Below are 16,188 nucleotides of genomic sequence, written 5' to 3'. Positions count from 1 at the left end.
CCCCTGGGAGGGAGTTACAAGTCGATCCGAGTGATCGATTCCCTTTTCCTCCCCACACTTACACCTTACCCTCTTGGCATCCCGACTCTCATTATTGGTCCTACGTCTTTATCGATCCTGGATTCCCTGTGTTTCCAGCTCTGATCTTTATGAGTGTACATCCTCTGGTCTGGCTGGATTTCTAAGGTAGAAATGGGATCATGATAGTCAGGGGGAGTGGGCAGAAGCCTTAAAGGACTAGAGGAAAGTTGTATGTTTCATTCATACTGCACCCTGAGTGTCTCAACTTCTCCCCGACACACCTTCTGTAAAGGCATGTCCAATTGTCTACAGATGGGCTTGGGGATTCCACACTGTGCTTCCTCCCCACCACCCGCTGCACCCCTATTGAAATTAGTATGATTTTGCTCTGGGTCTCAAATGCCTGTAAAATAATCCCATTGACACCTCATGATCACACAGGCTGGTGTCTTTCCATGTGGACATGTTTGCTTTTCAGCTAGATGGCTGACTGTGTATCTTCAAGCCTTTAAGTCTCCAAATGCTATATCTTTTGATAGACGTGCACCATCAGTTTTCTCCAACACATTTGCTTATGCACCCACTTTGTCTTCAGCGATCCTGTCGGGAAGGTGAGCATCACTGGGTGTTCTTAAGTTCGGCACTCTTGCAGCAGGAGAAATGAATAGCACGGGTGCATGGCTTTGGAACATGCGTTTATTTTCTAGTATTGCAAGTGGTAGGAGACAGAAATGTGGGGCAGGGCTCTCGGCACTTGTTTTCTCCCTGGAAAGGAGTCAGCGGAAAGTCATGTCGCTTTTTAGCATCGGGGACACCTGCAGTCCTGAAGAACTCCATGTGCCTGGGCATCCACGTCACCTAGATCCTGCATATGCCCACGGAAGGGGCCGTGGGTGACAGGGATGTATTTTGCTCCTGGCTTTGATTCGTGATATGGGTGAGCACATCTGCTACCTGCTGCTGAATCTCCTTTTCCATCACTTTCAGAAGATGGATGTGAAGCAATTAAGGCTTGACTTCAGGAAGGCTGATCACGTTAGATGCATCCTCTGACCGATACCTCCAACCTCCTTCGTCATCATGGCAAACATGACCTCAAGCTCAAGAACTCAATCCAAACCGCTCTAATTTAGGAAACACTAGTCTTTCCAAATACGACATTGGGATCCCGAGGTAGAAGTCAGGATTGAGAACAGATGGCAAAGGGTTGTGGCACTAGTTGTCCATACGGATGCAGATTGCATCGCACAGGGTGCGACAGTGCCTGTAAGCAAGGCGTATTCTTTGGGGTCCATGGAGCTGCAAGGTCAGCCTCAGCTGCTCCATCACCTCTGCAAGGGTATGCCAGGGCAGAGTTAACTGAGGGTCCATGTAGCAATTGAGGGGGACAGGAAGCTCTAGAAAGGCAAAGTTGCACCTTGGGAACGTGTGAAACAGCAGGGTCTGTAGGACAGCCATGGACAACAGGTTTCCGCAGAGTTTCAAGGTTCTGAGCTGAGAGCAGTGACCCAGAGCAGGCTGCAAGTAATCGCAGTCCGAGTCCGTGATGCCACAGTCCGCCAAATCCAGGTGGACCAGGGTGGCTGAGACTCTGTTCAGCAGAGCAGGGAGGAACTCGTAATTGGAGCCAGGCCTGCGTACACCACTCAAGTCAAGGGATTTCAGGTGGCTGGTGCAGGGACATGAGGACAGGTATGTCAAGTCCTGGTCCATAAGCAAGGAACGGCGTATGTGCAGGGTCTCCAAGGGCGCCTGCAAGCATCTGAGCAGCTGGTGGAGGTGGTTACCAAAGAAGTTCACAGAGTGCAGCATGAGGGTGTGGAGCTGATGCAGACTGAGGAGCTGAGTGGTGAATTGTTGAAGTAGCTTCTGCACCTCGTCCTCATCGTTCTCCCCGGGGACGATGCAATACAGGGTGCATTCAGAGAGGAGGAGTGTATGCAGTTGGACCATCTGGGCCAGGTAAGGAGCGAACCAGTTGAGGCTTTGCAGGTCCCAGCTACCAAGCAATCTCATCTCCTGGACAGAGTCTAGCTGCACTACATTGAGGATCTCCCCAAGAATGGGAAGCGGGGCAACATTCCGAACAAGCTCGAGCTTCCTGCAGCACAGGTGTGGCAGGTCCTTTGTCTGCTTGACCCTTTCGATGAGGAAGGTGAGCATTTCATTTGGGATGTCTGCCTGAAAGCACAGGTCAGTGAGCACCGTCATGCCAGCCAAGGCTGGATATTTCTCCACTGACCTACATTTGTCTTCTTTGAGGATCTGAGTCTTGGGATGGGTGGACTCTGGATCCTCTGATGACGTTACAGAGGCAGTAGACTGGCGTCCAGCCCACACTTTCCAGAAGTTGGTCCCAGTGTTCATTTGTAAATCCAGCACTTTCAGTTTGCATCTCCTGTGCTTAACCTTCTGGGAAAGCAGTATAGCAAGGCCATCAAGGGCAGCCTTTAAGATGTCAGGGGGAGACTGACAATCTTCCATCAGAGCCCCCAGAGGGAGCTTGAGGAAGGGCCACACCCCAACCATGGCCTTCACTGTCTCTCTGTAATCTCCGACAACAGCTGCCACGAACAGGGGAGGGAAGAGCTCTGTGGGCAGCCACTCCAGAGAGGCAATGGCTGAGGCCTCATTCTGCAACACGCTCTGGATGGCCAGGTCCAGGAGCCTGGGTGGGTTCCTGCTGCTCATGCTGATCAATCAGCTCCAAGAGCGATCCTGACCTGTGAATGAAGAGAAAGGGTCTGCTCAGTGTTCTGGGAGAGCCAATCTGGTTGTCCTAGCCCTCCACACTCTGGACTCCACTGTCATCCCCTTAGCCCCTCAGAGAGGAGCTGGCTGACCATGCTAATCTTTCCAGTAACTCACACTGGTAGAGGCTGGTCCACGTGGGCTTAGATTTCAAACTGGATTCTTCTTCTTCTGACTCAAGTTGACCCAGAGGCTGTGGAATCCAAGATGGGCAGTCAGGAGTCTGATGGCAGACAGTGACCTCAGCAGCTGGGGAGGTGAATGAAGCAAAAATAAGTAGGAAATTTGGGGGACACTACCTCAAGTTTCAAAGACTGAGAGTGAGACGAAAGGGCCCGACATTTCAGAGCTAGGGAACACTTATCCATGGGACTGGAGGTCTCATCCTTTCAGCTCAGGGGCTCTGACAACAGATGGTTTTGCCTCTCTGGATTCATCTGCATCGCTCATTCCCTAGATCATGAATGCAGAATATTCAAACATCACAACAGAGTGAAATCATCTGGAAATAGAAATTCCACTCAAAACTTACTTTCTGAGTAAGAAGCCGGATGTCCGCATTCACTTTTTAAAAATTTCTTTTAATGGAAGACAGATGTTTCTTTCCTTTTATTAAATACGTTTATTGGGGGCTCTTACATCTCTTATCGTAAGCCACACATGCATTCATTGTGTCAAGCACATTTGCAGGGATGCTAATATCATCGGTTTCAAAACATTTTCTTTATACTTGACCCTGTTTATATACAATGAGAGGGAAACCAATCCATGTACTTATATCTATATGTTAAGAATTAAGGTTGCCGATGGACATGGGGCCTAGATTCAAGTACTACCTCAACAAAAGTCACTTGGTCCTAATTATCTGCATTCTGTGATGCTCACCTTCCCGATACCATAACGTAAGATGAAATGTGGGCATAAGCAAAGGTGGGGAAAGCTGCCTGTCTATGAAAAGATATAGCATTTAGGTGTTAAGGGCTTAAAGTTAAATAAGCAGCCATCTAGCTGAAGTGGTTTTCTTGATTTGACTGTTATTGATAACTTATTGAAAATGAAATGTTCTGACTGAAGCCCTTACCTAAAAGACATTTTGTGGGAGTTCATTATCAGCAGGCAAAAGCAAAGCTGGGGCCATGAAGCTGAAGACTTGAATCAGATGCAGGAGAATGCAAATATAACCTCAGACACATTCCACTTGAATGTCAAGAGCATCTCAACAACAGATGTGATCAAGTGAATACGATCGACAGAAAACTGGACCAGCTATAGCATGACATCAATAGTATCATGTATGAAAGAAAAATCCTTCACAAAACAGAAAAGAATGAATGACCTAGCTGGACGCAAAGGAGACTCTGAATCCTGACATTGGTAGAAGCATCGCTAAAGCCAATGGAAGAAACCATCAAGAGCTGAGCATAACATGTAAAACAGAAGACAAATTACACTATTATAGTGAGATATGCTGCTCAAGGTGAAAATCACCAGTGACAATAGGAGGTCAAAGAGGTGGTAAGAGGAGGCCATTCCGTGCATGTAACAGATAAAGGAGAGGTGGGAAGGAGCTGAGACCCAGTTAAAGCTTTGTCTTACATAAAAGCAGGAAAAATAAAGGCAGAGCCAATTAAATACAGATTCGTTTGGGGTTTCCTCCTTTCGACAGAGAAACTAAACATAAATAGTCATTTCTGCCAAGATCTTTGTTAATAGCTTTGGAATAAAAAAGGGACTTTTTTTATCCATCACGTCATCATTGAGGAGGACAAAAGACTAAGCTTTCGCTCATTTACATGTCTTAGTTTACAGGAGACTTCCCTTAAGTCTACACTCTCATTCTGCCCCTGTGCTTCAGCATCATTTACCTGTCTTTCCCAGAGCAATCTGTTCCACCTTGCTTCCAGGACACCGTGAGATTCCGAGCTACTGATCTTCCCCGTGTCCTTTCAAGTTCAACATGAGTATTTGGTGGTCAGAAAATGAGTGTTGGTTCTCAAGAAGGCAGTGGGACTATTCCCTGCATTAGGACAGACTCGGGAGCATTCGCAGGCACTGGTTATGCAATGGGCTGCTGTGACCTGCATGGTCAGCAGTTTGAAACCACCAGCAGCTTCGCAGGAAAAACACTGGGCTTTCTTGTCCCATGAAGAGTTATCGCACCAGCAATTCTAAGGGGTTGCTGAAAGTCAGCAGTGACTCCATGGCAGTGTGCTTCAGTCTGAGAGGCTGTCAGAAAGTGCTCGACATGTAAGGTCAAACACAATGCAGACAGAGCTGAAGAACCTTCCTTAGAATTTTTTAAGCGCAAGGAACTGAAGAAGACCACAAGTGCTAGAAGCAAAACAAAACAAGACAGAACAGAACGAATCGAAAGTGCAAATTTCACAATCAAAATTCTATGGTTCCCAATTTTGAAAGATGCTGTTTTGGTTAGGAGCATTTGTGTCATTCCAGATGCACAGAAATCCTATAACCTACGAAGGAAGCACTGTTCTGTCCTGTCCTCCCAAGCCACCACTGTGAAACAAACTGCCACACAAATATTCGATGAAAAATGCAGGGGCCACAAAAACAAGATGAAGGAACACACAGAGTGGGTTTCCTAAAAGAAGGAGACAGTCAACCATGACAAGAAGTAGCGTATGAAACAGGGATTCTAGGACAAGACCCTTTCCCTCTGTCCATCCATGGATCTGGTCTCCCACGGAGAGGCCGCTGTGTTCTCCCATCTCCTTACACCAGCCCTCCAAGATCTGTGTCCCTCCCCATCAGCTCCTCGCAACCATTCAGGTAGTTTTCATGTAACTCTCATTCAACTCACAGTTGCAGACGCTGACAAGGCTCCAATTTCAGTCTTGGCCACGGTCCTTGTTGAAGTAGATCCGGTGCATGAAGAATCCAAGAAGGCAGGTCGAACGGCAGACTTCTTCGTCAAGAATGTTGAGCCTGAAAACTTCCAGAGAAGCCAGGAAAATGTTGGCAAGGTTCCGTCTCAAGTCCAGACACCTTCAGGTCAGGTGAAGGGTCCAGGTGCAGAACAAAGCTACAGAGCATTCAGAGAGTCCTTTTAAAGGATAAGACCACACCCACCAGGAAGCTATTGCTTCCCCCTCATTGGCTGTTGACAGTAGGTCTCATCATGGAAGTGATGGCATTTCGTGAGATCTCATCAGCCGGGCTGATGCCATCAGAACGGACCAACTCCTGAGAATCCAGACCCAGCCCTGTTCACACAAGTCCTCGGCCATCAGCCCTTATGCACGGGGAGGGAGAGGACACAGAAGATGGTGAGGGTTGTGTTGGAGGGTGAAAAAGGATTAAGTGGGTGTTTATAGAAATAGCTTTATTGGCCCGTTTCTCATACATGCAATATAGTTTTGTCATTATGGGTGCTCCTCTTTGTAGTGCATTTCCTGAAGCACAAACTTTCGTCCACTGTAGCTCATCCGACTTATGAACAAACTTATGAAAAGGAGTAGAAATGCCTCCTTGGCTTCCTACTGACTGTCAATCTCTCCAGGAGTAGATGGCTTCATTAAAGCACATGGACTGGCTGACAGATTTGAACCAGTGACCTGGTGGTGTGCTGACCAATGTTTGAAGGACTGACCTCTGCAGAAGGATCCCACACACTGTCTTAAATCTCAAGTGCTCTCAGAATACAAGCATCAACCTAAGAGTTTCCATGAGTAACTCTGTGTGGGAGTAGAAAGCCCCATCTTTCTCCCATATATAAAGTGTTCTTGTGTGCTTTTGCCCCATGGGATTCTTTCCCCTTTCTCTCAAGGGCTGTATGAGCTTTGTTGGTAAACAATGCTGCGTGTCTTTGAGGTGGCAGACTCTCATCTTTCTCCATTGTAGAAGCTAGTGGTTTTGGAAGCCTCCAACTATTGATTAATAGACAAGCACAGCCCACTACCTAGGCACAACTCCAAAACTGACATCCTTCCGTGCCCATTTCTGTTAGGTCGAGGGAACAGAGCCCAAAATTGAATGCACATATTTAATAGTGTTGCTCCAGGAGAAGTAAATACCACAAGAGGATAGCTTTACAAAGAGACATTTATTTTATCTTAGGCAAAATATGTTAGTGTCAGAAGCTTAGACATGGATATGAGAGGTTGGATGTTGATTGTCTTGTACTGGGATGGACTGGTAACTTTCAGCATCTGTGTGCATTCCATGGGGATTCCACGAGTGTTGGCATCCAGGTTCTTCTGAATCTATAAGTTTCCCCTGCAGGGACCCTGGGTTCCAAGGACATGCTCTGCTCCTGTCTGTTGGCCTCTCTTTTCATGTCTTGTAGATGAGAGATGTGAAGCCAGCAAGGAATGACTGGGCTAAGGGCGTAAATGTCAGATGCTTCTTGTAATCTTCAACTCCAATCACCACATTGTTAGAGCAAAGATAGCCTAATCCTCTTGAACCTAACTCCAAATAATATCATTTGCATAGTGAACATGAGGGTTTTCCAAGTGGTACAGTAAACCAGAAGCATAAGTTAGGATTAGTAAGGAAGGCAACCACATTAGCTTTCCACATGCATGATGATTTCATCCCAACTTCCCTTACTGGGAGAAAATCTAAAGTGAGGAATCTGTAGCCTGCAGGGTCGTCTTGGGATCCTCCATTGCCTCTAAAAGAGTATCCCAAGACAGAGAACTTTCCGTGTCCTCATAGCAATCCTGAGGCACAAGGAGCCTCAGAAGGGAGAACTTACACAGAGCTTGTGTGCTGAAGCAGGTCCTGCAGGACAGCCATGGAGACTGGGTTTCCACCCAACTCTAAGGTGGTGAGCGCGGAGTACTGGCACAGAGCAGGCTGCAAGGCAGTGAGCTCAGAGTCATCGATGTCACAGTCAGCTAAATTCAGGTGGTTCACGGTGTCTGAGACCCTCTCTAGCAGACTCGGGAGGAATTCAGGTCTTAAGGAATCCCTGAACATACCACTCATATGCGGGGACCTTAGTTGGCTGGTTCGGGGACAAAAGCACAGGCTGTCAGGCCAGAATCCAACGCAATGCAGTGCTTTTAAAGAGAGAAACTGTGAATGTGTAGGCCAACAATTGAGCAGCTGATAGACGTGCTCATTGAGGAAGAAGACTGCTTCCAGAACGAGGTGCTGGAGTAATGCAGACTGAGGATATGAGAGGCCACTTTTGCAAGACACTTCTCCACTTTGTCCATGGTACATGACACCAGGGGATCTGGACTTATGTGGGACTTACTTGGGAAACATGGAGTGTGCTCTGGTGACCCATCTGGGACAGGTAAGCAGTAAACCAGTTGAGCCTCTGCAGGTCCCTTCTGCAGTGGATTCCCACCTCTTGCACAGAATCCATCTGTACCCCATTTAAGATCTCCTCAATAATCAGAAGCTGTGACAGATCTCCTTCAAATGCTAACTCCTGACAGCAGAGGGGTGGCAGGGTCTTTCCACAGTTGACTCTTGTAATGAAAATAGTGAGCAATTCATCTGGTACTGATTCAAGAAGGCAAATGCTTGTGAGCAAATACATAGAGGCCAAACACTGAGGCTTCTCTCCTGCTACGGGATCCTTCCCTTTGAGTGTCACAGTCCTGGGCTGCGTTGTCACTGGACACAATGGATTGGGTTTCAGACCACACTCTCCAAAACTTGGTGTCAGTGTTCAGGCATATATCCACAACTCAGAGTTCACATCCCCTGCGTGGAATCATCTGGGAAGCAGGATATCAAAATATCCTGTTGAGAATGCCAAGACTTCATGAGAGCCCCTACGGGAGCAGGATAAAAAGCCAAGACCCTACCGTTGCCTTTGCTGCGTCTCTGTGTCCACCGACCACAGCTGCATGGCAGTGGTGGGAAGAGTTCGTGAGTAGCGACTCCAGGACAGCCATGGCTGAGACATCATTGTGCCACACACTCTGTATGGCCAGGTCCAGCAGCCTGGGTGGGTTCCTGCTGCTTATGCTGATCAATCTGCTCCAAGAGCAATCCTGACTTGTGAATGGTACGAGACGTCTTCTCAGACTTCTGGGAGAGCTACACTGGTTGTCCTTGCCCTCCAAAACTGGATCATGGCACCCAGAGCTCCTCAGAAGGGAGCTTTCTGGCTTTGTTACTCCTCTTATCAACTCACAGTGGGAGAGGCTCGCAAGATTCATGTGAGGCTTACATTTCAGTCTAGATACTTCCTCTGTCTACGTTGGCCCTAAGGTTTTCGAACCCAATATGGGCAGGCCGATGGTGGACCTCAGCAGCTGGTGAGGTGGATAAATCAAAGATCAGTAGGAAATGTGGTCATTGCATATTGAATCAAACCATCCCAAGGCTAAATCTACAGGAAAGGCAAACTCAAGAGGCATAATGGTGCGTTCATCAAACTGAACTTGGAGATCTGTATTGAACTACAACGCTCTGGGTGATGGGGTATGTATGGGAGTACAAGAAAGTCTTGTCAATACAATGATGAGTAAAATTTCCTCAAGAATCACTAATGAAGAAGCTGAAGTAGTTTTCCAATCTCTTCAGTATGAAATTGACCCAACATGTAGTCAAGCCACATAGATAATTATTGGTAATTGGAGTGAGAAATTAGGAAACAATGAGGTAGGGAAAACAGTTGGAAAATTTGGTCTTGGTGATAGAAGGATTCGGGAAATCACAAGGTAAATTTTGCAAGTATACTTTAGAGAAACATTGGTCACATTAAGGCAATCTTGTTGACTGATGAATAACCTGACTCCTTCCCCCATTTCATGTCAGAGAGTCCCAGTAGTCATTTATTTTAAAATATGCTCCTATGTAATCAAAATTAGAACATTTTAATTAATATCATTGTTCCCTTTAATGTTTTAGCCATGATGGTACTATTTTTATTTTTTTTAACCAGGATGTTGTTATCAATGCTATACCCTGCAATATTCACTAACTCTAAAGAATAACAGCATTAATTTTGCTGGCTGATTTGCTGCAGCTGGTGCCTTGTGTACTCTCGCTGGGTGGTCTGCAGACCAGCGGCACCATGTAAGGCCATAGCCAGCCCACCAGGGGGATGCTGCCCGGGATGTAGTGGATCTTCTTGTGGTAGAAGAGGAGCCCGTCCACCTCAAAAGGGAAGCCTGTGGCCAGCACCTCACACAACCTCTTGGGGTGCACTGGAACTTCTTGGCCACACAAAGTAAAAAGGATTGAGCTTTGTTTGCTCTCCCAGGTCGCCTTCCTCGGCTAACTTCGCATGTGTCCAGTAGAACCAGAAATCAGTGGGGCAGTCATAAACGGGATGTCCCTGCTAACACATCAGGTCCAGAACGTAGTAGGTCTGGTAAGCCTCGCTGTGAATGCAGTGCACAATGGTGTCCATGAGCTCTGTTTGCTGCCTCCTGGCAGGAGGGAAGGAAACCTGTCCACGCAGTAACCGCTCTTGGTGTAGGCGCTGGTGCAACCCCTGGAGGCCACGATGAGCGCTCTTTTTCCAATGGGGCACAAGACGGCTATCCACTCCTGCCCCAAGTCCGCGGGGACATCAATCAGCCACTCAGAGAGCATCAACTGATTGGCAAAGCACTAGGGGAGTTTCTCCTCAATGTCAACATCCATGTCTTCGTCATCTTTCCTGTGTTCCTCCTCCTCACTCTGCACTCCGGTCCAGTCATCTTCAGCCAGCATTCTGGCCTGGTTCACAGAGGCCAGTCGCTTGCATTTCTGCAGTTCAAATAACGACGGTGCAGCTCATCCTGCTCCAAGGAACTGCACTTGGGCTTGTACTGGGACAGGCAGGGGTGTGAGGCTGCACGGCCGTTCAAATCTCGGGACACAGAGAATCTGCTAGCCAGGGCTGGAATCAGCTCTTCCATCGTTCCATCAAACTCTTTGAACAAAATAAATGGCAGCTATGCAGGACTGACTTCTGCCTGTGCAATCCACGGAAATCAAATCCACTACAGAAGTTGGACAAGTGGTTCAGTACAAAAGAGACCCTAACACCAAAGATAAGTTAAGGACAAAGTGCCTTCATTTATGAAAGACACAAAGACGCAGACACATTAGGGAAGCCAACCCATGAAGTCTTGGTACCTCAGACCATTCAAAGACAGGATTTTACTTCACTAAGTCCTGGAATACAGGCAGCTGTACAAATTCATGAGTAATTGTAAGACCATTAATCACAATAAGAGGGGGATTATGGAAGCCAGAGGAGGACCAAGATTGGGACGCATAGTTTATGTTCTAAAGACTTTGGCACTTTCAAATGAAGCATTTGAGCAAGATGCTAGGGTAGGACTCCTGATTATGCAACCTACAGTCCTGTCCATCAAGGACACGCCCAGGAAAGCCCTAAAACACTGCTCCTCCCTGGACCATATTTAGAATCATGCAAGTAATGCAATTTCCAATGCACCCTACCTGAGTGCAGGATGAACTACTTCATTCTTACATGATCTCAAGGCATTTCCGGAAGTGGTTTTTGGTTTGTTTTGTTTTTGACATTGGAAAGTTATGTGTAACATCCAAAAAACTTAGTGCTGAGACATAAGCCCTAACTTAAGAGATTTTGGAGGAGGTCATTATGTGCAGTCAAAAATGAAGCTGGGGCCATGAAGCTGAAGAAATGAATCAACTACATGAGAGCACAAATATAACCTGAGATCCACCCCACATGAATGGCAAGGCCATCTCAAGAACAGATAGGATTGAGTGAACACTAGCAACAGGAAACTGGACCAGCTGTGTGATGACATCAATAACATCTTGTATGAAGAAAGAAAAGTCCTCCACAAGACACAAAAGGTAGAATGACCAAAGTGGACATCTAAGAGACTCTGAATCCTGCCATTGGTAGAAATATAACTAAAGCAAATGGAAGAAATGATGAAATAATGCTGAACAGAACATTTCAAAGAGCAACTTCAGGAGAAAAATTAAAATATTAACATGAAACATGATGCCCAAGGGGGAATACTTCAAGTTATAGTAGTGAGAACATCGAGAATGTCATTCGGTAGATGTGGCACAGAAAAGAGAGGTGGGAATAGGTTCACACCCCAAGAAAGCTTGGCCTGATTTTATCCAAAGAAACATAGTCAGACAGGCATTTTCTGCACAGCTTTCAGTTAATAGCTTTGTAATCAAGAGGGTCTTATTCATCCACCAGGTGAAAATTGAACACAGAAGTCTAAGCTATCTCTGGTTTACATGTCTAGGACATGTTTGTCTACCCTCCTTAAATTTTCTGTTTTTAGGGTTTGTGGTGGGGTTGTGAGAGGGTTGAATAGTAAGGCATCAACTTACTCTTCAGACACGAGAGTCTCGGCAGCAGTGCTGTGGGTCCACAAAAAAGACAGCGACTGAAACGCCTTGATAATTTAGAAGAGTTGTTATTCAGTTGTCACCCGACATCGAGAATCTAAAAACAATTCTAGGATTGAAGTCTTGAGTGGATATTTAAGTCCATCATTAAAAGCAAACACTCACTTAGAATCTGTCTATAATTATTAAGCAAGCACAAGGTTTGCACTAAAGTGCATTCTCTCAAACAAAGAGTAAAAGGAGCTTCTTGTCACTGTCAATGCAGATGAATGGAAACCACACAGGACAGAGTAAACCACCCCTGTGGGATTCCATGACTGTAATTCTGAATGGGAGAAGAAAGCCCCATCTTTTGCCGCTATTTAAAATACAGGTATCACTGAATGGGTCATTCCATTTCACCTCAGTGGACGGGATCAGCTACTTGGGGACCACTATTATATGTCTTTATGGGAGCAGGCTCTCATCACTCTGAACTGGAAACAGCGGTGGTTCTGAAACCTCCAACAGTTGATTAATAGATGAATAACTCCACACTGGAGCCCATCCCCCAAACTGACACTCTTCTTTACTTGCCACACTACTGAGATTCATGATCTCAGCAAGATGATATTTTTAAAGAAGCATTGCACAACAGCAAGCTATTAAGATGCATCAAGTCCCTGAATAGGTACTGAGGTGTGAAGGAGATAGAGGGTAAGCACAACACCCTGATTAGACTGGGTAGAGCAAATATATTTATATGTTCATAATGCAATATTGAATGTACTCAATTCACACAGGCCTCAAAGAAAGACAAGTTTGGAATGCCACACCTCAACCTCTAGGACCTTCCCCACTTAGCACCTCAGAACTATTTAGAGAATTTTCCTGTTACTCCCTATTTCAAATCACCATTGGAAAGGTTAAAAAGGCTCAGCTTTTAATCTTGACTCTTATCTTTGATCAAGTATTTCCATTGGGTGATGAATCCAAGATTGCAGGTCAAAGGACAAACTTCTTCCCAAGGGTGTTGAGACCAACAATTTCCATAGATACAGAGATAATGGCAGGATTCTCTCCCAAGTCTCCAAACCTTCAGGACAGAGGAAGGGTCCAGGTCCAGAACAAAGCTAGAGAGCTTTCAGAGTCATTTTAATTCAAAAACCACACCCACAAGATAGCTAGCTTCCCCATCATTGGCTGTACACAGTAGGTCTCAGTAGGGAAGTGATGGCAGTTTTGGTTATCTTATCCACCAGGCTGATGCCATCCTAACAGAACACACCCTTAGCGTCCAGACCCAACCCTGTTGAGATAAATTGTCAGCCATCAAACCTCACCCACTGTGACTGATAGAACATAGAACATTTTGAGGAGGTGTGTCAGCAGATGAGAGTGGATTAAGCAATTGGTTACAGAAATGGCTCTAGTCCACAGATTGTTACACATGCAAAATAATACCCTTATGAATATTCATTGGTGTAACTCATTTCCCATAGCACAAACACACTTGTACTCTGTCTCTTCCAACATAGAGCCAACTTATGGGAAAGAGTAAAAGTGCCTCCTTGGCTGTCTACAGACTGTTGATCTCTCCAGGGGTAGATGACCTCATCAGGCCCCACAGACTGCCTGGTAGGTTGGAATGAGTACCCTGGTTACCAAGCATGCCACATCAATTGCATTTATCTGGAGCACTGCAGGGATGATTGGATCACATTGGGCATGTTTAAAGGATTGACCTCTTGAGAAGAGCACAGTATATTCTCTTCTCAACGGCTCTTATGTCAGAAGCATTACCAATTATGGTTTATAAAACAAGGAAACATCATTGTCTTACTGTTTAGGTAGGTGGAATCCAACTTCAGGACCTCACCTGGAAGATAAGGTTCTCTCCCCGTGGGTTCTGAGGTACCTTCCTTATATCCTTGCAACATCTGTGGGATGCTAGATCCTGGCCAGAGTTTGTCTCCCATCTGCATCAGGAAGTGCTTCAAGTTTGGCTGCCTTCCAGCTAGTTGGGTTGCATCATTTGCATTTGGCAGGATGTGTGCTTGTTCTTCCAATCCTAAACTTCCACTCCAAACAGAGATGCTTACATACTTTCCACACTGATGAAATTCGTGACCTCAGCAAGTTGACACAGATCTTGTACCCTTGCACATAGGCAAGTTATAAAGACATATCAAGGACCCTCAATAGGTATGGAGGTGTGAAAGATGTAGGGCAGTGGTTCTCAACCGTCCTAATGCGCGACCCTTTAATAGAGTTCCTCATGTTGTGGTGACCAGCCCAACCATAAGATTATTTCCCTTGCTACTTGATAACTGTCATTTTGCTATTGATATGAATCGGACGACATTTACAAAAGGATCCTTTGAGACCCCCAAAGGGGTCAAGACACACAGGTTGAGAACCTATGAATTATAGAAGGTAAGCAATACACTCTAATTTTTTGTACTGTTTCTATTGAGCAGAGCAAGTAAATACATAGGTGAATAATACAACATAGAACACATTCACTTCACCCAAAAAGTAAACATGCCCGTGTTGTGTTTCACAGGCCCATTATTCAAGCAATAATTGCAATACATGTAAGGTTTTCACAAACATAAACCCATTCTTTCCTAATATCCCTTGTAGAAGGATAAACTTAGGGGAATCCCTGTAGGAGATGACTGTATCTCTTTGTCACCATTGTACACTTGGAGTCCTGGCTCTCCACCTCCTATGTGTTGAGCCCAAGATGTGTCCAGACAGTCTGAGACTTCTCACATGAACCATCTGGTCCAAACAAGGGGCAAATCAGTTCAGACTGAGCAGTTCCAGCTGCAAAACACTGCCACACTGTGGACACTGTCTTGTTGCACCCGTTTGAAGATATCCTCAAAAAGAGCAAGTTAAGGTGAAGCGTCAATAGACCCTGCTGCCTCCAACGCAGAAACTGTGCATGATAACAAAGTAGGGATAGCCATGAGAAGGGGCATTCCCAAATACTTCGTCATTGAATGGTTAAGTGGATCAAGAGAAAGTTGTGGCAACAAAACAAGGAAACAGTGCTCAATTTCTATTGAGGAAGGGTATGCCAAACGGACAAGTATATATGCTTTTATTTGTGTTTTTAATATTATAACATAATATTATCTATATATAAAGTATAACCAGATTGCTCCTTACAGATGTGGATGATGGGATGTCAAGCTACATATTTTGGACCTGTTTTGTGGAGAGATCAGTTCCTGGAAAAGGACAGAGAGACAAAAGCAGGCCATTGACGTGATGGATTCACAGAGCAGCTGCAACGAAGGCCTCACACTTACACACGGTTGTGAGGATGGCGCAGAGTGTGCAGTCTTTCCCTCTCTCCTGCGCGGGTCCCTGTGCTTCGGAGCCGACTGAATGACGCTGAAGAAAACAATGTCTGCCATAATCGAATTCACGTGGTTTCCTGTGAGATAACAGGACTGTTCACATCACGCTCTTTTTCAGCGGGAAATCTTGGAATGGGAAAGGCTAGATTAGCTGCTTCCTTGTCTTCTGATCCCAAGGAATTCAGTCGGGCGTGGCTAATCTGCAGATGATTTCAGTCTTTCTTTTTTATTCTCTGAAAGTGTCCTCCAGACTGTGTGCTCAGGATCTAGGCTCTAACAAATATAAGATGTTGGAGAAGATTCTTATCAACAGTCAAACTTTTTTAGGATTATTGGTTTTACCAGTTTCATTTTCACTGCATCGAAAATGTAATACGATTCAATAAGATCAAGGAAGAGCTGTACCTCTGCCTTCAAATTCAATTCTAGAACATTTTCTCCAGACCCTGTAGTAGTTGCTCTTGTACTTTTCTTGTTGGTTTCTCCAATTGAAGTAATTATATACAAAACAGAATACTCCCATTCCACAACTTCAGCGCCGGGCCCCTGGGTCACAGAATATGGGAGGTGGGGCACCAGGTCCTGCTGCTTGCTAGGTCCCAATTCTGGGAGCTCTGGCCCAGCTAGCATGGTTGGACTTGTAGTGGAGGTTCAGGGATGGGCCTCTGGCGCAAATGTCCTCAATCTCGGGATAGCTGCCTACCCGCTCCAAGCAGGGACGGGAATTGGCCCCCTCAGGCCCTGTGGTAGGCGGCTATCCTCACCGGCCCTT

General features: G+C 45.8%; 1 protein-coding gene and 1 pseudogene across 1 annotated transcript; both read right to left on the bottom strand.

Annotated features, from left to right (window-relative positions):
• Positions 1-1,236: 1,236 nt before the first annotated feature.
• On the bottom strand, positions 1,237-2,232 carry LOC142434756 (PRAME family member 12-like). Its single transcript, XM_075539372.1, has one exon. The coding sequence runs from the start codon at positions 2,230-2,232 to the stop codon at positions 1,237-1,239; it is 996 nt and encodes a 331-aa protein (XP_075395487.1).
• A 7,455-nt stretch (positions 2,233-9,687) lies between these two features.
• LOC142434755 (snurportin-1 pseudogene) lies at positions 9,688-10,610 on the bottom strand (annotated as a pseudogene).
• Positions 10,611-16,188: the final 5,578 nt, after the last annotated feature.

This window comes from Tenrec ecaudatus, chromosome X (assembly GCF_050624435.1).
Source record: "Tenrec ecaudatus isolate mTenEca1 chromosome X, mTenEca1.hap1, whole genome shotgun sequence".
NCBI lineage: Eukaryota > Metazoa > Chordata > Mammalia > Afrosoricida > Tenrecidae > Tenrec > Tenrec ecaudatus.
Note: the sequence above shows the minus strand (reverse complement) of the source record. Positions and strands in the feature narration are given on the sequence as shown.

Excerpts from the sequence above, each read along its gene's own strand:
- LOC142434756 (XM_075539372.1), bottom strand. The coding sequence starts at position 2,232 with ATGACGGTGCTCACTGACCTGTGCTTTCAGGCAGACATCCCAAATGAA.